Genomic DNA, 25,870 nt, shown 5'->3' on the forward strand with positions numbered 1-25,870 from the left:
CCTGACCATCATTTCAGGTGCTCTTCTTTATTTATTACACTGTGATTAAAACAAAACGTCTTGGGACTTTGCTTTATTTGCTTGCTGGTTTTGCGGAGACTGGCTGAGGAGGAATAACAAACCTTTTCCTGCTCCCATCAGAGTGCAGGTGGTGGATGGAAACTTACGTATTTGAAGGACACTTGTATCACTGATACACAATGCACACAAATTATTGGATTATCAAGTTGCCTTTATGTATCATTTTACTTAAATCACTTAATAAATTCTTCTTGCAATGCTGACAGTTTCAGTAGTGGGATACCTCTCCCAGTTTAGGATGCATTTGAGTGAATGGGTACAGTTACCTTTGTGCAACGCTGAACTATACTTGGAGCTGCTTTAGTCACATGCTTTTTTTCTTGACAATCAGCTTCAGCTCTAGAAGAGTGAATGTTCTAGAATTTCCCAATCAGAATATTTCTAAGATACTATGAAGCAAAGGCAAATTCTCTGCTTTTTCAAGTATTAAAAAAAAAATATATCTTTATTAGTGCCAATAACAATTGAGAATGTTTTTCCAGTTTTAGATTTGTTTCTCTGAAAGTGCAAAAAGCCCGAGATGTCTGGCTTAATTTATTTTTAGGTTAAATGTTTGCTGTATTAAGAGAGGCTGTTGTAACATGGGTTGTTTTTTCTATTTTAACCTTTTTTGTTTGTTTTGGGTTTTTTATCCTGCTGAAGGTTAAATACTGATAACATCCTGTGGAACAGAGCTTGAATGTGTTTTTTTATTAAACTCCAAGTTTTGGGGGCATTTATTAGAACTGTTTAATCTTAGGCCAATTTAACTAGTAGCAGACTAATAAAAATAATAATGTTGGGCTTCCTGCCATGACAAATGTTGACTTACCCTTATAAAGTTGACTAAAAACTAATAACCTTTAAAGTATAGGAGTATGGAAATTTAGCCAGTTACATGAAGTCTGAAACAGAGTGGTCCTGTTTTAGTTTGCTGACACTGCTTGTGAATTAGGTTTGAAACAAAGGTTACTGTACTGTTTCAATTTATAGTGTCTTCTATTTATTATACTGTTAAATCTTTTGAGACTAATTTAATTTAAAACATTTTGTACTAATGAATGCTGCAATAGCACAGAATGAATGCTTTGGGTATCTGTTTGTCTTGGTTCACAAATAGAATGTATATCAAAAGGGGGAAAAAAATAACCAGCATATTTTTTTCTAAAATGCCAAGAAAGTTAGCGGCCCCAAATCCAGAATTACTACTGTAAATAATTATCTCAGAACTTGCTGAACTCCAGTAGGTTAGGATGTTTTTAACAGCATTGCTGATTTCAGCTGTTTTGTATGTAAACTGAGAGAAGGTTAGTTTGCCTTTGAAGGTAAATGGCGTAAATTCTAATATTCTAAGATGCTAAGTTCCTGTACCGGTTTTCACATCACATTTATTTCCTGGCTTGCCTTAAAAGTCTCCATAAATGCCTTTTGTTGAGTTTGTTTTTAACTACAGTCAGAAAAATCAACACAATGGGGTCACAGTAGTGCTGCATGTGGGCTGAGGACACAACCATAATGACCCCTGAGGGAAATATTTTCCCTTGTTTGTCAAATTCAGCACCAGTTCTCCACGACATGGAGGCTGTTGTTGAAGTTGCTGATAAGAGATGGGAGAGTCGGGTGGAAAAAGAATCATACCAGCAGTGAACTTAGGTTTGCTTTTACCCTTCACTGGGAGGAAATTAGTGGCTAAGCGGTCAGGAGGATAGAGTGAAAGAATTTTGCAGTAAGTACTGAAGCAAATGAAGACCTTTTATACGGTACCCAGACTACTACTCAGTGCCCTTCAGTATGTGTTATCCAGGTCATTGGTTCTGCTGTTCTTAGGGCAATGTAAAGGCAGCCTGGCTTAGTTCTTTTTGTTTCCTTTCCTTAGGTTTGTTAGAAAACTAAAACCAGTATTTTGCTAGAGTAATTCATCCATCAAAGTGTGATAATTAAGCTGTGGGTGGCCTTGTTGAAAGACAACATATAGGAAATGAATCAGTATTATTGAATGGATTTAACTCACTGACATTCTGCTTTGAACTTTTGGGAAATTTCATTTTTAACATATACTAGCATAGAAAAGAGTGGGTTTATGTTGTGGATGAAGAGCACAAGGAGTGTTAGCTTCTTCCCCTAAGTAGCCTCCTAAAAGCTTCTGTATCTGTGTAGTGTGTTATTGGATAGAACTTATCCAATTATTAGGTGCCAGTTTCACTAATGTAGAAACAAAAATAACATCAACTTAGCTGTCAGTACATTGCAACTAATGTAAGTGCCTGATTCTTCAAAGGATGTTCTGCGTTAACATGCTTCCGTGGCTGTGAATGCTTAGCTTGCCCCAGGAGCAGGTGCTGCATGCTAAGATTCAGGCTTTTAAATGGTAATTCTTGTGCATTAGAATCAAAAATGATATGAAAGTTATCTTTTTGCCAAGATGATGTCATTTTGAAGTGACCATATTACCGTTTTAAAAAGTGACATCTCATTCAGTTGTAAGGCAAAAAGGCTGAAATTGTACTGAAGAGGGAGCTGGCAGAGGTTACGCAGGAGAGTAAGGCTTCCTGGTAGCGCCACAGCTGAAGCTGCTTGCTGTATGCATTTCCCAGCTTTCTGACAGCAGAAGCCTAATTTTGGGGCAGTTATACATTAAAAGCTAGAGCTTTCCTTTCTTACTTAGTAGTCTAAACCATTAGGTTAGAGCTTAATATGTAGAAGATACTAGAAATAAAGTTGTTCGTGTGTGTATATATATATATATATATGACCTACAGGTTAAATTACAATGAAGAAGCAACTTAGAGCACTGTGTCATTCATTCCATATTGGAAGAGTGGTAAGGCACGGTATTTTTGAAACATCTTATCTGATAGTTTCCCTTCCTAAATTGGTGATAATCAGTGATTATGCCATTGTGATTAATCTTTCTTCCTATGAATTCCCCAGAAAAGTGTATGATAAAAATATACTCTATCAGAAGGACATAGTAGTTGATTGAAATGTCCACTGGTTTCCAGAAGCATCCAGATTTTGGATGCACATTTTCTTCTTTTATCAGTTTGTTCCCAGTTTCAAGAGTTCTTTTTGAGGCTGCATATATATACACAGTACTTCCAGCTTGAATTTTTTGCTCTCTAAATTCAAATGTTACCGAAGTCATCTTGAGTTCAAATATACAGCTCCTTCCAAAAGCCATCTGCTCTTTGTTCTAGCCTAGTCAGGTATCAATTTGACTTCACTTGACTGTTCAGCCTTTGAAGTTCCTGCACTCATGTTTCCCTCAGCTTTACTTACCCTTATATCAAATTTAAAGCTCTGTCAGGTTAACAATATTTGTTCACACATACCAGCTCCAAATTTTGGAAACTCTGCCAAATTGTAGACTGGATCTTTTATTTCTTAACTTCCCGTATTGTTTTGGCAAGCCTTCGTGACTCTGAAAATGCAGTCTAACATTTACTAATTTCAAAACTCTGAAATTATTTTTTAATGTCAATATTAACTGTAAAAGGTGAAGGAAAACATTGCGGTACCTGAAATTTTTTTGTGTCATAATTTGGCACAATTCCCAGTTTGGACAGGTGATGGTTGTTCCAAGTGGATCCAGCCACTAAATATTCTCTCAGTCCCATTTGCTTTTAAGTTCCCTGAACTGAGAGGGGAGAGAAGGAGGAGTGATGACTTGGGGTAGCTCTGCGTCTTCTGAACACACTCAGAGGTACAGACCTTGAATTTGATGTTTGTTCTACCTGGACATTATGTCCTTACTGGAGCCTTTTCATGCTGGACAGACACTGGATTCACACCATTCTGTGTTCCTGGTGCTTAGATTCATACCGCATAAGATTTTATGATTATGGGACCCATGGTTAAGTGGAAAATCTGAGATCTTTTTCAGAGACAAGTTAGTAAAAGAACGAACACGTGTACTAGAAATTCCTAACCTCAAGCAGTTTATTTAAAAATAAATAAATAAAATTGAAGAGGCTAGGGAAGCAGCGTCTGGAATGCAGCTCCCTGATCTTACTGGACTATATCTGCGAGTGCAGGTTCTGGTCAGAATCTCTGGGTAAAGCAGAACAGTTCACACACTCTTCTCTTTCCATTTGATCTGTGGGTTGTGAAGAACAGAGCCCTTGATGAGAAGAGCAACCATCTGTTTAAAACTTACTTTTTTATGTACTCGACTCTGGAATTTTTTCCTCTCCAGATCATTGGTCTCAATAGTTTGTTCAGCTTCTGGAGGGGTGACATGGCTTGAGAACAAGGGTATTGGTGAAAGGTGTAGACCATGCAACAGAAATACTGTGCTCGAGGGTTTAACACTTTGAGTATTACTCTCTTACAGTTCCAGAATTGCTCTGGTAGTGCTGTATTTTCATTGTACAGTCAAAGCCTTGCCTGTACAAACTTCATTATTCCACAGTGGAGGGGGTAACTCGGTGCTGATTGCTCTTGTCATCTCCCTCGGAGAAGTCTACCACCACCTTGGAACAATAAGGTTTGATGAGCTTTTACTTCCAGCTAGGTATCTTAACTTACCAGGCAGTTTTTAATACAGGGTGAAAATCACATTAGAAGTATTTAGAAAGCTTTCCCCATAATTAAGAAATTATGATTAACAAGATTTACTTTCAGAACTCATTGGCAAGGTGTGAAGTCTCAGCCTTCTGAAATTATCTTAAATCTATTGGAGAAAATCCTGTAATAATGCTGATCTCTTTTAATAAAATTGAATTCCTAATTTGTACTACATATTTAGCTGTTTTGAATTCTGATCAAATTTTTCAGCGTGAGGTCAGAATATGAGACACTGCATGAGGAATTCAAAATGGGGTGCTGACCCAGAAGGGTAGGACCTCTGCAGGCACAACTTCACAACCCGTTACCCAACTTCCCTTTGACTGCTGGGAGACGTGCTGACCTCTGCTGGCTCACAGCAACAAGCTGAAGAAGAGATTAATGTTTTTCTGATTCTGGCTGAAACTCTCTTTGGAGTTCTTCGTCTTTAACATAAATTTCTGTTTTCAGTACGGTTTTGCAGCATGAACGTTAGTAACAACTACACTGCCATAGCATTTTTCTGCTGGAAATGGATGGGGGAGTTTTAAAAGGCTGGGGGGAAGTTCTGCTGTGTTCCCCTGGAACTGTAGGCATCCTTGCTTAGGAGACAGTGCAGGATTCAGAGAGCCTTGGGGCTGCGTGATGCGAAGAAGGGGAAATCATATTTCTTTTTTTCACTTCCTCTCACTCTCCAAGAGAAAGAAGTTGTTTTCCATTCTTTTTAGGCAGGCTGATTTTCTCTGAAGTTATTTGATGCTGTGCATCAGTTTTCACAGCTGCCTGAGGTTTATGTGCCCCACACAGCAGATCTAATTAGGTCCTGGTCTGTGTGCTTAGCCTGCAGGCTTTGGGTAGTAATTTATAAACTTTACCTGCAGTCATGTACGCAGTATTGGGAGGTTTTCAAAGAAGGATAAGACTGGCTTGCTGTTCCTTACTTAGTTTTAAACACTGTTCAGGAAGTTTCGTTCAAGTTTTTTGCAACACACTCAAAATGCTGCAGAGATGCAGTGAAGTATATTCACTTCTTTAGTGATTTCATTTGCTGTCAGTAGACTCCTCAGAAAATTATCCAAGGGCTTTTGGGCTTAGTTCTCTTATAAGCTAAGCCTGAAAGACTGCAAAATTGTGAATAGTTTGCAGTGTGTGTGGAAAAGACCTGTAAGACTATGGAGAGCATTTAACTTTCAGAAAGCAAGATATGGCTATGATGTTGTATAGATCAAATTTGTGCTTTTTTGCATGAGTTTTGTCTTTTGACTAAAGAACATACACGTAGCAGCAAGGTTGTAAGATAATAGAAAGGATACAGCAGTCAAGAAGGGAGAAATCTTTTCTATTAATCCTAATCCCCCTCTCCCTGTCTTCTGGAAAGTCTTGATTTTCCAGATTTTGCTTTTGGGGTGTGATATTTATGCCCAAGTTATCTTTGCTGCTGAGGGAGAGCTGCTAGCAAAAGCTGTGCTGCTGGCACAGCACTGCCCGACTCTGTCTGGGACTTCATGTCCTTTCACTGCAGTGCAGCAGGATTCATAACAAGCAGGCTCTGCCGCGGGATATTATTTGTGCACCAGGACCAGCATTCTGAATAATCATAAAAAAGAAACAGTGATGGCTAAGCCACCAGGTAGAAAAGAATTACAGTGGCATTTCAAAGACTTTTTTTTTCTTTTTTTCTTTTTTAGGGAGTGGGGGGAGGGGAGCAGGGAATGGTGATGGTGATGCTGTAGATAAGTATGCTAGTGGTGCTGCAATGACGTAAAAAAAAATACTGCTTCAAAAACATCTCAAAGACATGGTTGCTGAAAAGGAAGGAATATGAATAGCAATGCAACAGTGAAGACAAGGATGTAACTTGACTTAGGCTCCTGAAATTCTTTAATGCCAGGTTTCTTGTGTGGTGGAATATGTTGTTTTTGCTAGAGGGTTAAACACTTTGTCCCTCATCTCAGCTGCCATTTATGGATTTCCAGGTCTGCCTGCTGAGAAGTAAATTAAATATGTAGCTGCTTCTCACTTTTCCTCTGTTGCTGTACTAACAGAAGAGAATTTTTCTTGCCAGTAACACAGATGATGGTTATCGCTGCTGAAATTTATTATTTTTTGGTATCAGGAAGGATGACAAATCAGCATTATTTCCAGAAGGATTTGGATTTCTGAACAAAAGGATAATAAGCCTGCTTCATTTTCTTAAAGCTATGTCCGGGAAATTGGAGGCATAGCAAGCCTGCACAAACTTTATAAGCATGGCTGAAAGAGAAAGATGCACTGCTTTAGGATGTCCTTGAAATATGATGTTGGATGGGTTTTTTAACTTCACTTCGAAGGTTTGGCTCTTTTTCTGTCAAAAGTTGCCTTTTGCATGTGCTGTTCAAGATCCATTAAATGTCAGATGGAGGTTAGGAAGCCAAGGGTAACTGTTCTATTTTATGTATTTATAATCACCTTTTTCTTGTGTTAACGATTTCTGTTAGCTTTTCTTTTTAAAATCTGCAGGACAATTGGCATATTATATTGAAGTATATTTATTACTATAAGCACTGTTAAAAGTATATATGACAAGGAAAATATTTAATTGAATGCTTTATGGTAGATTTTAGTTTTAAATTTCCTTTCTACTTTATGCAAAAATTAAATATATGTAGACATGTTATAAATGTATTTGCCCATATATGTAAGTATTTCCATAGGAACGTGCACTCAAAGGACAATTACAGTTAGAGATTTATGTCTAAATTATATTTTCTGGAATAAAATACATTTAACTGAACAGTCACATGCTGACAGTGCCAGAGTCAGAGAAATGGATGGAGTTGTTTTTATTTAAACTATTCCTTTCAATGACAAGATTATCATAACGTGCATTAGCTGCAGAGCACTGCTGAAAGATTCTCTTTTGAGTTAATACAACAGAATAATGTAGTCTTTCTTTACCTTCCTCCCTTCCCCTGCTCCCAGCCGTGCCAACTTCTCCATCATTGCATTTTTCAGGTGTTTCCAGGATCTGTATGTAGCAGCCAAGAGTAATCTGTCATTGTCAGCTTTTAAAAAGGGCTATTGTTTATTTACTGCTCTAATTACATACCAAATTTATAGACTTGCTTTTTACAAATGCTTTCTTGGGAAAATCAGCAAAACTGTTTGCAATGCTTATCTGATTATGCTCATACTCCCCCCATTTTTTTTCCCTTTCCCTTGTCCTCCTCCCCTTACTCGCAGGAGCCCAGTAACAAACGGGTCAAGCCTCTTTCCAGGGTTACATCACTGGCGAGTCTCATTCCTCCTGTACGAGCCACTCCATTGAAGCGGTTCAGCCAGACACTTCAGGTAACTGCAGGGAACACATTGCTGCATTAAATTGCATTGCTAAGAGAGGAATGCATACATACTGACAGTTTCTTCTAGGGTTAGCATGGGAATGGGAACGCCTGTGTGGGCACACTCACCACTGTAATGCACCAAACAGGTTTAGGCAACCTCGGACTACAGAGTCACTCAATTTAAACTCAGAACTCTCACCTCAAAAAACCACTTCTGTCCGGAAGATTAATGTTTTTTAATTACCAGTAAGAAAACTATTGCACCTGTAGCATATAAAAGTTGTTATACTAAAGGATTACGATTGCTTTTTACGTTTGATGAACAGAATTTTCCATTACACTTGCTATTAATTTTGGTTGGTTTCTTTGAAAATTTTATTTTTGGTATAGTTAGTCATGTAGGACTGCTAAATTTCCTTCTGTGTGGTGAACTTTGACCTTGCCTAAACAAAAGAGTAAGTGAATAATTGGAAAAACGCCATTTTCCAAAGCTGCTGCTGAAAATTAATAAAGGGCAAGCAGATTTTAAATGCAGTTTAGAAATTAAATGATTTTGTAGTTGCAGTTTCTATATTGTAGATTAGGTGTGTAATATTTAACATACTTAGAGACTAATGGGACTTTAGTTTATAAAGTATTTGTGCCTCCAGACCTAGAGACTGCAAAACATTTGGGCACTCAGCTCCTAACGGTTATCATGAGAGGCAAACAGTTGGGAGCAGCAATATTGCTGTGGATCTGGCCTAGAAAGCCAGACTGTTTCCTCTTTAAAACAATTTATGTAAGAAGGCCTGTGTAAGATCTAAAGAATATTATTTAACAAGCCTAATTTCTTTGATGAGAGGAAATATAAAAATACCTTGAATATATTAAAAATGTTATTTAATCAAAATTGGCTTAAATTTAGAGCATTACTGGTGTTATCTGTTAATCGCAAAGGAAGAAAGAAATAAAGCTATACAGCTAGGAGTCTTAGGACAAAGAAATATTAACTCATAACTCCCATTTCTCTGTAGCAGTAGTTACCTAGAAAACAGATATTACAGGGTAGCTTTAACATTGGTTTTCCTGTGTTTGGTTCCTGCAGTTTTGAAAGTGCAGACATCTGCATGGAAAAGCTGCGCGTGTGGGATGGGAGGAAAGGCAACACGGCTGCACTCCCCTCCCTCTGGGTTGGAGCCAGAAGGTGTATTATAGCGTGACTAGCGCAGAGATGCCTGTGTTCCCTGGGGTGTATAAATCTCCTCCGTAGTCTGCCTCCAGGAAAAAATTGACCCGACTCTGAAAGGACTACATTAGTTCCAGTTGTGAGGAGTGTGGAAAGTGAATTAATTTTTGGCTAAACTGCTTCTGAGCACGGCACTTCCCTTTCCACAGCCTTAGACAGCTGTTGTCCTCATTTAAGTACCTATGCTATCATTCTGCAGCGAATGCCTTTGAGACTGGGTTGTCCAGTACAATACTGTAGTTAATAAAATTTGATTTAGACTATCTGAAACAAACTATCCTTTCATGCATGTAGTAGCAGCTTCCCAAGGTGAGAGCTACGTAAATGTTTTTCAGGGCAAATTTTGACAAAAATAGAAAACAGTGCCTTTCTCACAAGTCTTACTTTTGCAAGCATTTCTGTCTTGCTCTGTTCATACTGATTATAAGAGTATATTTTAATTAACTGTCTGCTTCTTAGATTAAACAGCAGATTAATCGGTGATGTTATTCATACTATCTCCTCTAAGTAACTATGTGCTTGAAGAAGCTGTGATGAGAAATCAGCCTGCACGTTCTCCAAATCCTAGGTCTGAATCCATTTCCAAGTGATGGATGCTGGTGATGACTCTCAAAACTGCCTTCAAAGCTGGCTGGAAATTGACTTCTTACCTAGTTTTGTCAGCAACAATAGAATAGGGGAAAAAATTACTGACCTCCTTATGCTGAGGAGCCCCATTTGGAATTATTTAGAAATGTTCTGGGAAGCATGTATAGCTTTTTTACTTTATTATGTACTGACATAGCTGTCGCTGTGCCTTGTGGAACAGTATAGAGCAGGATTTTTTTCAAGGTGTAATATCTGTAAAAAGAAAAATGTTGATCTTTCTTTTTTTGAACTTTTATGTATCATCATTTGTGAAGTTATTTCAGTCAAAACCCATGTTTCTCCTTGCATTGCTGCTAGATGTTCTCTATGTGTAAAATGAAGAAAACTATTATCTCCACAACATCCAAAACAAACAGCTTCTTCCCCTGGAAAAAACAAAGCAAAGCCAACAGAACATCCATCCCAAAAGACCACTCCAACAGCATCAATAAAATTAGAATTAGAACATTCTGAGTTTCCTTTACAGCGTTTCAAACAAACCTTCTTATATATTCTTTCTGTGTGGAAGATACATGTAAGAGGAAAAAAACAAGTTGATTGTGCATAAATTTCCTTACCTCTGTACATGTAACTTCTGCTTTATATTAATGGACTTTCTGCACGCAGGTTGAAGACAAACACCTCTGTGTGTGAGATCTGTGTAGTGCCTTTTAAGATATGTTTTTAGCAACTTTTCGTGTTCTGCATGTTTTATTGATTATAGAGGTATTTGAATTTTTTTGTGTTGTCTTAACTTTACTACAGTTTTCCACATTATTCTCAATACTTTTCCCCAAGGATTCCAAGTAACAAAACACATGAAGTCTTTCCAGCTGTCTTTCTGTTGGTTTGTGTGGAGGTTTTTTTTGGTGGTGCGGGGTTTTATTTTTTTGGGTTTTGGTGTTGTTTTTTTTTTACTAGAGCACTGCAGACTGACTAATATAATGCTGTTAGCTTCATCTCTGACAGAGTCTGTCTCTGTATCTGCAGGATACCAAATGCTGAGCAGGTATTCTTATTTGCTTATTCACCTGGAAAACCACTTTATTTCTTAGCTGTATTTTCAGTCTGCATTAAGCTAGACTAATGAATATGGTGATCTGCTTGTTTCTGCTTGGTCTTACTCACAGCTGTGCTGTTCAACGTAAAAGCTGAAAACAGGATCAGCTGAAGAGAGAAATTAAAGTCTGGGTAGTTTCCTCTGCAACTTCAATTTTTATCAGTGTGTTTTGAATTTAATTAGGGAGTCCAAATTACTTATATCTATCTTAGGACACTGGAAATTTCTAAAAATCCCTAAGAAGAAAACTTTTGAACATCAGTTCTGAATGCTAGGACTTTGATCTGTAGTGACCTTTTCCCAGTACATGAAGCTGTTTGCTTTACTGCAGCTGAAATTAAGGTTTGTTAATTGCATGAATTAACATCAGTAACACATAGACCCTTCATAGTAACAGTCTTGTAACAGCCAGTAAACAGTAAAAGCTGTTAAGTGTTGTAACAGCCAGGTAAACAGAGTAAACAGAATCAGGGGTTGTGACTGGGTTCTTCCCCATCTCCACTAGTTTTTGGAATTACATGAAAACACTAATAATCCCAGATGGGCATTATTTTTAACCAGTATGCTGGACATGTTTTTTAAGGAAGCAGAAACTAGGAAAATATTTTTAAAAGAGTGGAGACGTAGAGATGCTGTTTTGACATTCCTGTAATTCCTTCATGGGATTCTATCTGATGGGATTCTGGCTGATTCCCCCCCAGGAAGTGCCAACCAAAGATACCATCAGAGTACCTTTAAATTTATCTTTTCAAAAATTCTGGTAGAACTTCAGTTTAGCCCTCTATTCTGCTAAACTGAAATGGATCTATTTATTTGCAAAAATACAGGTAAAGTAGTAGAATTGAGATGTTTAAACTGATGTTGTACATTTATCATAAACTATCAGAGTTTTGTTGAAATAAACTATTTGGGGGTTTTTTTTAGTTAGACTTATATATATGAAGTTTACATCTCATTTTGGCATTAAATAATATTTATGCTATTGATATAATAATCCTAGTGATATATTTGTTTCTCTCTTCATAGCTTTACAAGCTAATTTCTGCAACGCGTATACAAAGGGCAAGATAGTATGTTAAAATAAGCTTGGATTCAACACTGAAGTCTCTGGTTCCCAGCCTAACTAAATCTTGGTGTACCAGGATAAGTCAGTGTTTTTGCTTGTGCTGTGTTAGTGTATAAAAGAAGGAAACATGCCAAAGAAGCCTTACTCTCGAAGTGAAATTTGTCCTCATTGTTTAATAACATCTCAAAACATTTTTGTCCCTTTCTACTAATAAGTACCCTCCACCCAATGTTCCTTATTAATATTAAGCAAGGTACACTTTGTATGGTTAATTAAAAGGCTGATGTATGAGAGAGATCAATGAAATATATACTTAACTGTGTCCAAGTAGCAAAGATGCTGAGCAAGCAAGCAGGATTTTGGGGAGTGTGGTTTCCTTTTGAGTTTCTTAGCCTTTTTGTGCCCCTTCTGCCCAGTGGAGGACAGTATAGGGCTGTAGAGAACAGTGTCAAGCATTCTCATTCGGCATAGGGAAACATTACTATAAGTCAATGTGAAAGTTTACTTTCCTCAAAACACTATGTAATTTCAGATTGCCCTTACAGATGCATGCCATTTTGTAACATAATATTGACATTTTGTTAAAAGGTTTCAAGATCAAGGCATTTACTTTACAAATCAGTCTGTCTGGTGCTTTTCATTATTTTCTCCATTCAACATAAAACATTCCTTTAAGAAAACACCACCGCTAACAAAGGAGCTATATGCTGGAGGATGCATATGGGAATGCATGGAAAGGGGCATTCCACCCTGGTCTTGGAATGACAACTGCTTGGCTGCATTCTTATGGTTGGTGATCACACCTGCCTTTCTTCCCTAGAATTTCTATTTGCATGTGAAAACAATGGGTTCCATGATTCATCATCATAACAAGTGTAAATTAAGCATGTAATTTCACATGTGTTTCTTTATCTTCTTAACTCTTGAAGGAAGACTAGCACCTGACTTGCAAAGTTTTAGAAGGTTGGTATATATATGTGTATGTGTTTATTTTTAGGGGTTTTGTCAGTTCCAAGTAGGGCTCAAAATGGATTCTGTTAAAAAGCTGCTATTTATTTATATAATATGTCTTCTGATATTTTAAAAACATACTGTATTTATAGGTACTATGTTTGCATTTCATGGGCTCTTATCTTCAGAGGAGAATTTCAAATATTGTACTTCGTATATGCTGTATAGCCTGGTAATGAAGAGAGTTTATTTTGCTTTCAATTAAAGACAATTGCGTTATATAACACAGGTTTTAAATAACAACAAAAATGCGGAGTATTTTAACAATGTGAAATTACTTGAGGCATTTCAGAAGTAGGACCTCAAAAAGAAACCTTTAATTTAAATGAAGCAAGAAAGGAATCTTTTCAAAATACCACAGTAAGAGCATAAGTATCCATTCTTAGCCCAAATTCTTTTTAAGAGTCTACAGACAAATAGAACTCTCAAGTCTCACTTAAAATTGGACTTGTTTTTATTGAAGTTTAGGACCAGACAATATAACAAATACTGAGGTGCTGGTACACTTCATCAGAGTTTACAGGCTCCAGAAATATTAATAAAGATTCTACAATAGTAGAACACAAAACCAGTGTTTCACAATTTGCTATCTGCTAGTACTGATTTACTCATTTTTTCAAATAGTAAGAAATAAGTAGGTGCAAGTGGTGTGAAAACAATTTGGCTTGTTGCTCGCCATACACATTAAAGTCTGAACATTGACATACCTTTTCCTTAAAGATAATGTGATTGTTCTTCTCTCAAATACCCATTTCACACCTTTCTATGTGAATTAGTTTCTTGATCTGAAAGAGGGTAGATTCAGATTAGGCGTAAGGAAGAAATTCTTCACCGTCTGGGTGGTGAGACACTGTCACAGTTTGCCCAGAGCAGCTGCGGATGCCCCATCCCTGGCAGTGCTCAAGGCCAGGCTGGATGGGGCCTGGAGCAACCTGGCCTAGCGGAGGCTTGGAACTATATGGTCTTCAAGGTCCCTTCCAACCCAAGCTATTCTATGATCTTATAATTTATCCAAAGAGGCAGGATGTTGCCATTTAAAAGGGTTTCTTCATGTATCAAACTGGTTTGGTCAGTTTGGGCATCATAGTACTAATATTTTTAATCCTGCTTATGGACATATATCATATCTGGAACAATTATACCAATCAAATATTTCACGATTCTGACAGTTGAAAAAAAAAAAAAAAAAGTGTTATCATCAGGTAGCAAGACACTTATTAAGGTACGATGAAAGGTTTTAAAGTGCAGTCTGACTTTATGAACCCTCTTTCTGCCCAACTGAGAAAACATTTTTTTTCTTAAACCATTAATATGCGTTTGATGTAATGCACATTTTCATCTGATATCCTCGAGGTAGGACCTATCGTTTCTCAGTACAGACATCTCTGAACAATTCCCACCCCCCCCCCCCCCAATAAACAAAACCCAACAATTCTGTTGACTTTAAGTGAATATACAAGGTGAGTTATCTGCCAGATTTTGCAGTCCAAGCTTTCCCCGAGTTTCTGTGGAACAATTTAATCTTTCTTTCAACAAATGAACCAAAAAAGTATTATTACTAGTTTTATCTCTAAAATTTGCATTAATTCTAATTTTTTAAGTATTAGGGACCTAATGAGGCAGATGTGCAATGCATGAATAATTCCTGTCTGTTTACTAAATTGAAATTTTGTATTTGATCAGTTATGTTAGTTCAGTGTCTTGGACCATTCTGCCATTATCCCCGCGATTCATTCTTGTTGCATGATATATGAATGCCTTGTATAGTTGCAAATGTTTTGAGAACAGGACATGGACATAGTTCACTGCAGGACTGGAAGTACTGGCCTTCCATAAGGATGTATAAAAACAATTTCTCTTGCATTCCCAGTACTAAACATTGCTCTTAAGTTCTCAGTAAAACTAATTAGATAGTTTGCTTGTTGTACTGAACTATGTATATAAATTCCTTAGGGAAAAAAAAAGTGAAATGTGAAACTGTTCTAACAAAACTATTCTTCTATATGTTTCTAGCGATCTATCAGTTTCCGTAGTGACAGTCGCCCCGATCTGTTCAGTCCACGACCATGGTCTCGAAATATGCCTCCTGCTAACACAAAGCGGAGAGACAGCAAACTATGGAGTGAGACCTTTGATGTTTGTGTCAATCACATGCTTACATCTAAAGAAATCAAGCGTCAAGAGGTATAATTTTTTTTTTACCGTAAATTTCGTGTTCAAAAGTCATCTTGAAAGCATGGAGTTGAGGAATGCTAGGAGGCATCAAGATAACACTTGAAGCTTTCCTGAAATTAAACAGAACCCTGGTCTTTATAATTCAAGCTATATTAGATGAATGTATTCTTTTTTAAAATCAGTTCATCATATATCCTTAATATATTGTACTGTGATTGCGTGTGCTGTATGACATTTTCTGTAGTGATGGATGATATTTTGATGTTTCATTTTGTTGTTCAGGTAATGATAGATCAGCATTTCAGGAACAGGTATTCATAAAGTGATATGTACATGCGGAAATGCACAATCATTTCCCTTGGTGGAAAAAGTGTCTTTGAGGAAGTTTTTGGTGCTAGAAAGATGAAATATGGATCAAAAGATGTTTCTTCCAAAGCAAAAAAAAAAAAAAAGAGTATGTCAGTGGTTTAATGTGTTGTATGTGATAAATTCTGAATAGTTCGTGTTACTCTTAGTTGATGACAGAGCTTCTGTGGAATCAAGAATATATTTTTTTCTAAATAAATTTCTATCAGTATCAACAACATTTATAACAGTCTTTCTGAGAATACTGCATGGACTAAGCCATAAATCAAACAACAGTAACATCAAGCATTTCTTGTGCAGGTTTTAACATTACATTCATGGGAATGTATGGGAATTCATGGGAAGTAACATTTTAAATTGTGAACTTCAGAGGCAGCTTATTAAAAAATAAACTGCAGAAACTGTTTGCATAGCATTACAGTCATTACTGTTTGTGGGCAGAAGCCAGGACACTTCATAGAGCCCAAAGAAATGAGCTGTATTCCGGGAAGTTTTGCGTGAGGGTTCAGCTTTGTATTGGTTCTGACACTGCATGCCTCAACAGAATGTCTGAACCGCTTCCGTGCGTGTGCCACAGGTAACTCACACTTGGGCAAGGCTTCTGCGTATGCGTATTACCAAGCTCGGAGAATCCGCACTAGCCGAAGATGTTCTTCCATGATTTACACACGTTGAAAGCCTTAACTGTAAAGTTAGTAATTCTAACTAAAGTGTGTTAGCTTTTACTACACCCAAATTTAGAATGAAATCATACAATAAGTAAATAACAATGGTATTTTGGTAAGCCGGTGTATTGGGGGTGTGTGATTTTTAATCTGCCAGCTTTAAAGTCTCAAATCTGCTTCAAGAGAAGTAACTGACGTCAGCTGACACTTCAGTAGGACTCAGCCTTCATAACAAAAAAATAAACATGTACCAAAATAAGCACTCGTTACCAAACAAATGTTTTAAAGATCTGTCTTTTACTTGCTAGCTAACCTGGAACTTTTACCACCGCATGTGTTAAATCGGAACACAACAAACTCCTATGTAAATACTTGTATGAACAGGTAAGGTATAGCTGAGTCAAAATGCCACACTGAGGAGAGCTCCCCCACCTAGAAATACACCAGTTTGAAAAAAGTTAATTCTGTGGTTATTTCAGATAAGCATTTTATCAACAATCAGATATAACTGTTTAAAAAAAATACTGCACATGATTCTGTAGGAATAAAACCTCACCTTATTTCTGCAATTAGATTTAGCAGAGAATTTCTGCTTTGTGGTGTTAAGACAGCTGTTCAGAGTAGAGTGAGTATAAATTAAATAAAGATATGTTTTAATGTTTGTGTCTCTTTTTACAGGCTATCTTTGAACTTTCCCAGGGAGAAGAAGACTTGATAGAAGATCTGAAGTTAGCAAAAAAGGTATGTTTCTTATTAAAAAAACCCAAACAAAACCCCCACAACAAACAGTATTCATTGGCTCATACCACTTTTAAAATAATCCTTGCTTTTTGTAATCGCTAAGACAGTAAGACGGGAAGAAGACTAAAATATATTTCTATTTTCCCATTCTTTCTGAAACACTTAAATGCACTGCTTTATTTTTTTAATTTAATATTAAATGGTAGTTTAAGATATAGTTATGAAACTTAAAAATATTCTCAGCAATCGTTCTGTTTTTACTTACCAGGGAGCTTTACACGCTCGCACTAATTTTTCAACTACCAATGATAAATTAGTTACAGAGCTGCCCTTTTTTTTCTTTTCAGGCTTATCATGACCCAATGCTTAAACTTTCCATAATGACAGAGCAAGAGCTGAACCAAATTTTTGGAACGTTGGACTCTCTAATTCCTCTACATGAAGGTAAAACTCAAATAGTCTCTGTGTTACTATTGCACGTAGATTTATAGTCATCTGGTTCATTAAGTGAAGTTTCTCTTTTTTTTTTTTTTAATCATGATCAGATCTTCTTAGGCGACTTCAAGAAGTCAGGAAACCTGATGGATCAACAGAACATGTTGGCCATATCCTTGTGGGCTGGGTAAGGCAGAGTTTTTAATCAGTTTTGGGACATAGTTGGAGCTGCAACATAGTTTTTATCAGACAATTTCCTTTCCATATCTAGCATAACATGTCAAAAATGTTTTCTTAAAGTATTTTTAAAAAGTAAGGCAACTATTTAGAGACATATCGGAATATTTTTCTCTTTTCAGGGATTTTTCCATTAAAAGATTTAGACTAGGATGTTGTTTTTAAAACTTTTGCTATTCAGGAGATGAGCAGTATTTAATATGCTTTAAATAAAAATCAAGAGTCAGACCAGAGTTTGATGTAGATCACTTAAGAACCTGCCCACATTTGTATTCTGGTTTCCTAGGGAAATGAAGCTTGAACAGTCACTTTGTGTAAGGGCACCCTACAGCTATTTCTGAACGTTGGTCTGTTCCAGTCAAGGTAACAGGTAGTTGTTAGTGTTGTCAAAGGTACTAATTTTCTAGAAGCTTGTAAAAATAAGGCAGGCAGGGATACGAGAGAGATGCTGTTACTGCCCCACAAAAGATGGTAAGTTCACTTTCACTAGCATCCAAAAACATAAAACACTGAAAACAGTTTTTGTTACTTTTGTTGATTGCTCATTATATTAAATTATTCAAATATATATTAAAATTGCTCATTATATTAAAAAGGAGCTGTTTTTTAAAGTATTATAGATATGTGAAAAGTTTACTTCTAAGTACATGTATGTGATGAAATTTAGCAGAAAAAAGGGCTTGAAATTTTTTAAGGGATTGGGAAATAACACATTTAACAGCTCTCTGTGAAACTGTGATTTAAAGAATCAGTTACCATTATTTGAGTGAGCGGAGGTTATCTTTATCCAGCAGCACTGGGTGCGTGGGGGATTGCTCCACCAAAGTCATGCACACCGAGGGGATTTTTCAGTCCCCTCTTTATACAAGCAACTCATACCTATTCATTAACTTTCCAGGAAATTGTTTACATATTCATTACAATTCCAGGAACTCATTTACATATCTCACTAAACTAGTGACCATGATTTAAGTCCTTGTCTTTGCCACGTTGTATAAACAACAGGAACTTAGGACCAGATGGCCTTTTTAAAGATGACAAATCCAAGGACCTAGCAATTAGTACATCCATCATGTTAGCAATAAGGGTCCTTGGACATTTCCCAACTTTTAGATAAACATAAGTACATCATCCTATAGATAAGTGGTACATCATTGATCATTCATTCCCCCCTTTTCTAGTAACTTTTGCAAATTCTTTTGCAACTACAAAAAAAACATTATGCCTTATGATCATTCTTTGACAGCACCAAACAAAACATTGAAGTAATACACATATTATTCCTAAAACTATTACAATAAATGTTACAAAAAACCCATGCTTTAACCATTCCAAATTAGGTAACTATGAAGACAGTTTGTCCTATATAGCTTTAAAACTCCATGATAAATCGTCTTTAGTAATTTCATGAGGATCTGCACCTTGTTCCATATCTTATGGATGTCTGTTTAATCATTCCATCCATCAGATTGGGAACAAGTATTTTGCCCTGGGTTTCCAGGACATGCTCCTCCTGTCTTGTTTGAGCTTTCCAATGACAGTTATTATCACTTTTCATAACTATTGTGGTGGTTAAGTTTAATATTTGTAAATCAAATTTGGGACCCAACTCATTTGTTTAATTATCAAATAGGCAATATCCTCCACCATCGTTTGGCTTTTTCCAAAAGTCTGGATAGGTAGGCCATTTGTCATCGAGATAATTCCAGTTCTGAGAGGCCACCCCATACAGGGGTGTTAGCAAGCCTCCCTTAGGAAGAAGCACGTATCCAGCATTCCTTAGCTTTCGTAGCATTAACAATGATTTGCAACGTTTGAAGACGGGTATTGTTTACTCATGTTTCAGTTTCTAATATCTCTACAACAGTTACAATTAAGACCAGAATAACTTTACACAAACGTCCCTCATCCTTTTTGACAGTCCATTGTGTCTCCGGAGATTTCTTTATGATCTAAAGAACCGTAGTTTCATGGGTCCTGCCAGGGTGACGGCCCATGATTTCTCTCTCAGGAGCCGCCTTTATCTGAGAATAGTGAATCCAGGCTGGTTGTTCTCTTATCCTGATGGCGGTGAAGGTTGTCAGCAGCACCTGACAGGGTTCTTCCCATTTTTCTTCCAAAGGTTTCCCCGAAAAAGTCTTTATATACACATAGTCACCAGATTTAAAGGAATGGACTGGTTGATCCAACTCTCTGGCCCTTGTTAATACTTGTTTATTTATAACTTTTAATTGTCCCTGGAGGGTCTTCACATATTCACACAATTATCTCTCCCCTAACTGCCTTAAATCTTTTCCAGCAAATTGTAACTGGTACGGTCTCCCATATAATATTTCAAAAGGGCTCAAATTCTCCTTTGTTCTCGGTTTAGTTCGTATTCTTAATAATGCCAAGGGAAGATATTGTGGCCAAGTTAGATTTGTCTCTTGTCCTATTTTCACTATCTGTTGTTTAATTAAATGGTTTATTTTTTCCACTTGCCCACTTGCTTGAGGCCTATAAGGAGTGTGTAATTGCCAATCTATCCCTAATACTGTATTCACTTGTTGTATTATTTTGGCACAAAAGTGTGAGCCTCTATCAGAAGAGATTGTTGCCGGACCCCCAAAGCGGGGAACAATCTCATTTAACAATCCTTTCTTTACCTCTCTTGTTTTATTTGTTCCATAAGGGAAAGTTTCTGGCCAACCTGAAAACATACCAGTCATAAGGGGAGGTACCGATATTTATTAGTTTTCTTGGGAGTTCGGAAAAATCAACTTGCCACTGTTGTCCTGGATAATTTCCTCTACTAATGTTCCCTAGTTTTATTCTATTTGCTACATTGGGATTATTACGTAAACACACTTCACATTGCTGAGTCACCTGTTTTACTACAGTATATAAGTTTCGCCCTATCAATTTCTGATTTAGACTTTCATATAATGTATCGGCTCCCCAATGAGTCTTAATTATGTTCTGTTAGGGCTGTGGTCCATATTAAATTGGATGGTACCACTATACAGCCATCTGCCAAATAAGCCCACTTATTTAATTTTATTTTACCATTCATGTCCTGAATTAGCTTTAGGTCTTCTTTAGAATAGTTTGGCTCCTGATCTGTACTTAGAGTTTGGATTTTATCGTCTGGTATTAATTCCTCCTTTCCCACCTCCTCTGCTACTCGTCTGGCCTCATGGTCGGCCAGGCGGTTTCCAATTTCCAAATCAGTCCCTCAATGGGTCATCTTATGTTCTTCCTTCCTGGATGACCCTCTTATTACGGAGGGGGCCATTCCTCACATCAAGGTCTGGCATGGCACACGTTCCCACCGCTCAACACCTACTGGGTTGCAGCCAACAGCAGAGCTCAAAATTCTTCTTGGTGGCAAACACAGAGGCCAACCCAGTCTTGCCCTTGACTATGGTGGGAGGCACCTGACCAACCTTATTCCTTGTACTTCGTTGTCAATGCAGAGTTTCATCTGCGCATCCCATAACAAGTCACTGTCATGGCAAAACACACAGATTTACATTAGTAGAGCTACTACAGAGTGCGTTTTATCTCAGTTTTTATGCCAATATCCCCCACAGCCCTGCTGACCAAGGGATATTGTTTTACCTGAACCGGGCAGGCCTCCTGCTTATCATTTTTACTGTAACAGGTAAAGCATTTTTCGCCTTACCTGGAATTTATTTCCAGATATACCTGGTTAAAGATTTCTTTTACTTCAGGGAGGTCCTCTTTTCCACTTTTCCGTTGAATTAAAGATAAGCTCAAGACTTCAATTTACTTGATCATTTTTAACTTTTAGTTTCATTTCTCCTTCTTTAAACGTCTAGATGTTCTAATAAATCTCATCCCAACAAAGATTGTGGTGAATTTGGCATTCTTATGTACTTTAAAGGTTTCAGGATGTTTTCCTGGTGGCCAGCAGCTCCCACAACTGTAACAAATTCTTTTCACTGAAGTTTTAACACCAAATAACTTGTTTCTGTATTCACTAAAAATTCCACCTCATTTTTCCTAGTCCCTAGTTCACCAGAACCCCTTGCTGGTTCTTTAGCTTAGGGCAATCTCGCTTCCAGTGCCCACTTTCCCTACAATATGTACATTGATCCGATCCCATAGGAGAGGGATTCACTCTTTCACCTCTGCCTGACATTGCTCCTCTGTCTCTGCCTCGACTCCTCTACCAGCTCTTCTTGTCTTACCTTCTGTACACGTTCCCTGTTCCTTCTATCAACTTTTCTACATCACAATTACCTAGTAACAATCAACTCGAACCTTTATCTAGTCCTAGTACATCATCCTGATAAGTCTTTCACAGCCAACTTTCAAACATCTAAATTTCCCCATCAAAGATTCACCTTTATTCTCTTCAGACCCACTGCCTGCCCTAAAGGGGCCCCCACCGGTCCTGTTGTGCTGCAAATGCTCCAGCAATTGGGGTGACATTGTCAGGTCCTTCTGCTCAATGGTCAGCAACAGCAACACCCTCCTCCTCACCATGGGAAGGACTGGAGCAGGAGATGCTCTTCCTGCTCTGCAGGTTACACAAGCCTGCCTCTGCAACAGCACTTCTGTTTTAACTCTTTCATACCCTGAATGCAAATCTGCTACTTGTTGCTTTACATCTGTGTTCTTACCTATCAGCCTTCGCAGGCAAACAGCAAACACCCTGCCATGTGTCCAGCCGCACCTTCGCGCGGGTACGGGGGTTTGTACAAACTCACCCCAATACTTTAACACTTTCACAGGGTCTTTGACTCTCCACACCCTGCTTTAGGTTTTACATACATTAGTGCAAGTTTTTATCTTATAATGTGCTTCATTCTGGTTGCTCCACAGAAGAAACGACAACCTGAGCTCTTTTTTTTTTTCCACAAAAATTTCAACAAGAACATCTTTCTAGTTTAGGTCTCAGTTTTTCCCTATCCTTTTCTGGAGCTGACGTACGGAATTAGACTCTATAACTCGAAAGTTATAAAGTAGGTATGTTTATTGTGCGCAGATGCACGGGGGATCGCTCCTCCACAAGCGTGCATGCCCGAAGTGACGAACCATCTCACATTTATACAATAAAACAAATGAATATTCAATTAACGCCTATACATATTCGTTACCTAAACCCGCTTACTCTCGCTTCGTATGTTAATTAGCTTATCAGTCCTTTGCCTGGAATGTGGTGGTCTTGCAGGTTTGTAGGTTGCCATGTTCTTGTGACCATCCAATCTTCTCCAGCAAGGAGACTTAGCACTCCCTCCCTCTAGATAGCATTGGAATATCTCTCATCCTTTTCTCATTCTTTTTTAAAATAGCCCCTTTGTTAGAGGAAGAAGGGCAGGCGTCTCCTCAAAACTGTAGGCGTCTCCTCAAGGCTGTGTGCCTATGTGACCAGACACCGCACCCATGACCAGTCACCATACCCACATTCCTGAGCAGACATATACAATCACAATCGATGTCCATTGTCCCCATTTCACACTATTTCTCCATATCAGAGCCATAATCAAAGATCAGGTGGTGTTAATCCCGCACTCCTCCTGTCACACAAACATATCTGCACACATTACTTCATCCCACTTTTGTTCTCTACAAAGAAAGAGCATAAGCTGTAAAATTGCGTTGTAATATAAGACTTCCTTCGAGGGGCCATCTTTCACCATCACCTAATGTATACAAAGGCCACCAATTCTGACAATATTTTAAAAATGTCTTTTTGTTCAAATTTCCACTGGGAATTCCGCCAAATTCTTTCCAATGCTTCCAAATACATCCCAAGGGTGTTTCGGTATTTATTTCTTGGCTCGGTCTGCCCCCCCCATCTTCCTAATAAGTCTGGTATTTGTCTACAATGTATTAGTTATTACTGGAGGCACCATACTTATCTCAGAACACGCACCACAGTTCAAGACCTATTTAGCCTTATTTCTTGGTCTCATTATTTTTCTTATTATTATTATTTTTGCGAGGAGATAATATGTCTTAGACACTTGCCACCCTTTGTTCGAGTATACAGATAGCACCTACAACACTAAGGGCAGAGGTTAATTCGTGCTTTTTCCAAATGATGTTAGTTCTAATGTTTTGTCCACAGTCTCCTGCTCTAATTTCTAATTATGCATCCAGCACTTCATAAATTGATTTTTCAATCGCTCTGTCTGTCTCTGGCCGGCCCCTTGTGGGGAACACAGACATGCAGATCGGGACTCCCCACTCGCTTCGCAGTGACACCACGTCTCGCACACGTCACACTCTCCGGGCAGCCCTCAGTCACACAGGCAGTATGTTACACGGTACCCTGCACTTACTTACAGCTCTAGGAACGCTGACAGTTCGCATTATCACACAAAGTACACATTTCAGTGAACAATTGCCAAAAAACAGATTCTAATTTTTTTCTGGCCTTAAGCAGAGTGTTAAGTTTTCAGCTATTTGCCTAGAATTACCAGAATATTTTTTTTTCAACATACATTTCATAACTCCAATTTTGAACATGTAACAAGACAACACATAGAACAAACAAGACACAGAGCGCTATTTCAGTTGTTATATTCTAGGAATTCCTCAAATCTTAAGACAACCTAAAGGGAGTTTTTAGCTTCCCAAATCTTAAGACAATCAAATAGGGCTATTACCCTTTTCAGAAGGTGTCCCTTCTTCTCAACCCTGCGAGATGGCGTCCCGACTTTCGTCTTATGGGGTAAAACCAAATCTTAAGACAATCAAATATTCAAAACAAAGAATAAATATAAATACCTTTTATGTTGTGCAGAAGTCCTTGTCCACCTGTGTGAGAAGCCGAGGGGTAGGGGAGTCTTGCTGACAGAAGATGCAGTTGGGGGCCCTGAGGGTCCCCAGGCCCCTGGATTCCAGCACTGGTGGAGAGTTCTCCTGGCTGGCTCGCCAAATTGATGCCAAAACAGCACTGAGTAACTGCTCAGACACTAATTTTGTCTTTAAGCAGCAACCCCCACCATATACTTAATAATTCTTTACACTATATGCACTTTAAAACATATAGAGGTTCACATTCACCTCTCGGATGTTCAAGACAATAACCACATACCAACATTTATAATATACCTAATACAGAAATGTTCTCACGTTTCCAGCATAAAATGAGTATAACAATTATTATTAGTAACCCTGTAATTATTAATCCTATATACACAGATTGACTTCAAATCATCAAACGTGTCAGTCTTCTGGCCAAAACAGAATCAGAGTTCCGATATTACCTCAATATCGGAACGAATACCAGAACAGAATCAGATGTATACCTGCGGTGCTAGCTGCCCGGCATACGCCATCCTGCATAAGCATACAATGATCTTATGTCTTATGGACAGCTTTACAGATGAACCGGTCCCAGAACAGAAATATCTGAAACAGTACTGTTCAAAATATAATATTAATATAATATTTGAATAAAGATAGTACCTTTGCTCGCAAGATGGAGTCCTGGTCTACTCCTGCAGTGATCCAGATTAGACGAGGAGCCCCTCCGGGAAAATCCCCGGGGGTACCCTAGGGAGTCCCCACTCTCAATGGGTCCTGCAGCCGAGCAGAGGAGGTCCCACCTGGGTTGCCAAATTGATTTAAAGAATCAGTCACCAATATTTGAGTGAGCGGAGGTTATCTTTATTCGGTGGTGCTGGGTGCATGACTTCGGTGGAGCGATCCCCCATGCACCCAGCACTGCCAAATAAAGATAACCTCCGCTCACTCAAATATTGGTGACTGATTCTTTAAAGCAATTGGCCTCCTGTAAACAAGAGAAACATGATCACGCTGCTACATAACGCAAATAGTTAATGATATACTTGTGTCAAAAATTTTATCTGTTTTTATTTGCATAAAATATTTTTAAATATAATGTTTTCTGGTTGGTTTGAACACCAATGAACTTCTTTTGGTGCAAATATGTCCAAATCAAATTTCCTGCGTTGGAAGTTTTTACATATAATTGTTTGGTTCTAGCAGATTTTGTAAATGGATATATTGTTCTAATCAACATTACAAGCTATTTTTTTCAGATTTAAGGCACAGTTTTGTCATCTTAATTTGGCCAGGGTTCTTGAGGGCAGTACAGAAGTTTGACTATAGAAGTTTGCTTATCTAAAAAAGGCCAGGTTTGGGAGTACTCATTCCTAGGCTTTTATTTCCATTCATAATTGAAATCAGTCTTCTGTGTTTAACTCATGTCTGCACAAAGTAGTGTTCAGTTTAAACTTACGAATATTTTTAATGCTTTGAATAATACTGGAGATCTCTAGGATCTGAGAGATGAGCTAGTGCTTCTAAATCATTTAAATGATGAACAAGGTGGTCAGAGGACCCTTGTAA

General features: G+C 37.9%; 1 protein-coding gene across 3 annotated transcripts in view; it reads left to right on the top strand.

Annotated features, from left to right (window-relative positions):
* ARHGEF3 (Rho guanine nucleotide exchange factor 3) overlaps nucleotides 1-25,870 on the top strand; it is a 144,295-nt gene that overhangs the window by 109,604 nt on the left and 8,821 nt on the right. For all 3 annotated transcript variants that reach the window (XM_055805867.1, XM_055805869.1, XM_055805868.1), the window contains 5 exons: nucleotides 7,828-7,935; nucleotides 14,934-15,104; nucleotides 16,805-16,867; nucleotides 17,215-17,311; nucleotides 17,413-17,489. In XM_055805867.1, the coding sequence (XP_055661842.1) occupies nucleotides 7,828-7,935; nucleotides 14,934-15,104; nucleotides 16,805-16,867; nucleotides 17,215-17,311; nucleotides 17,413-17,489 (516 nt within the window). The remainder of the gene's footprint in view (nucleotides 1-7,827; nucleotides 7,936-14,933; nucleotides 15,105-16,804; nucleotides 16,868-17,214; nucleotides 17,312-17,412; nucleotides 17,490-25,870) is intronic.

The sequence above is a fragment of the Falco peregrinus genome, chromosome 5, assembly GCF_023634155.1.
Source record: "Falco peregrinus isolate bFalPer1 chromosome 5, bFalPer1.pri, whole genome shotgun sequence".
In the NCBI taxonomy this organism is placed as follows: Eukaryota; Metazoa; Chordata; class Aves; order Falconiformes; family Falconidae; genus Falco; species Falco peregrinus.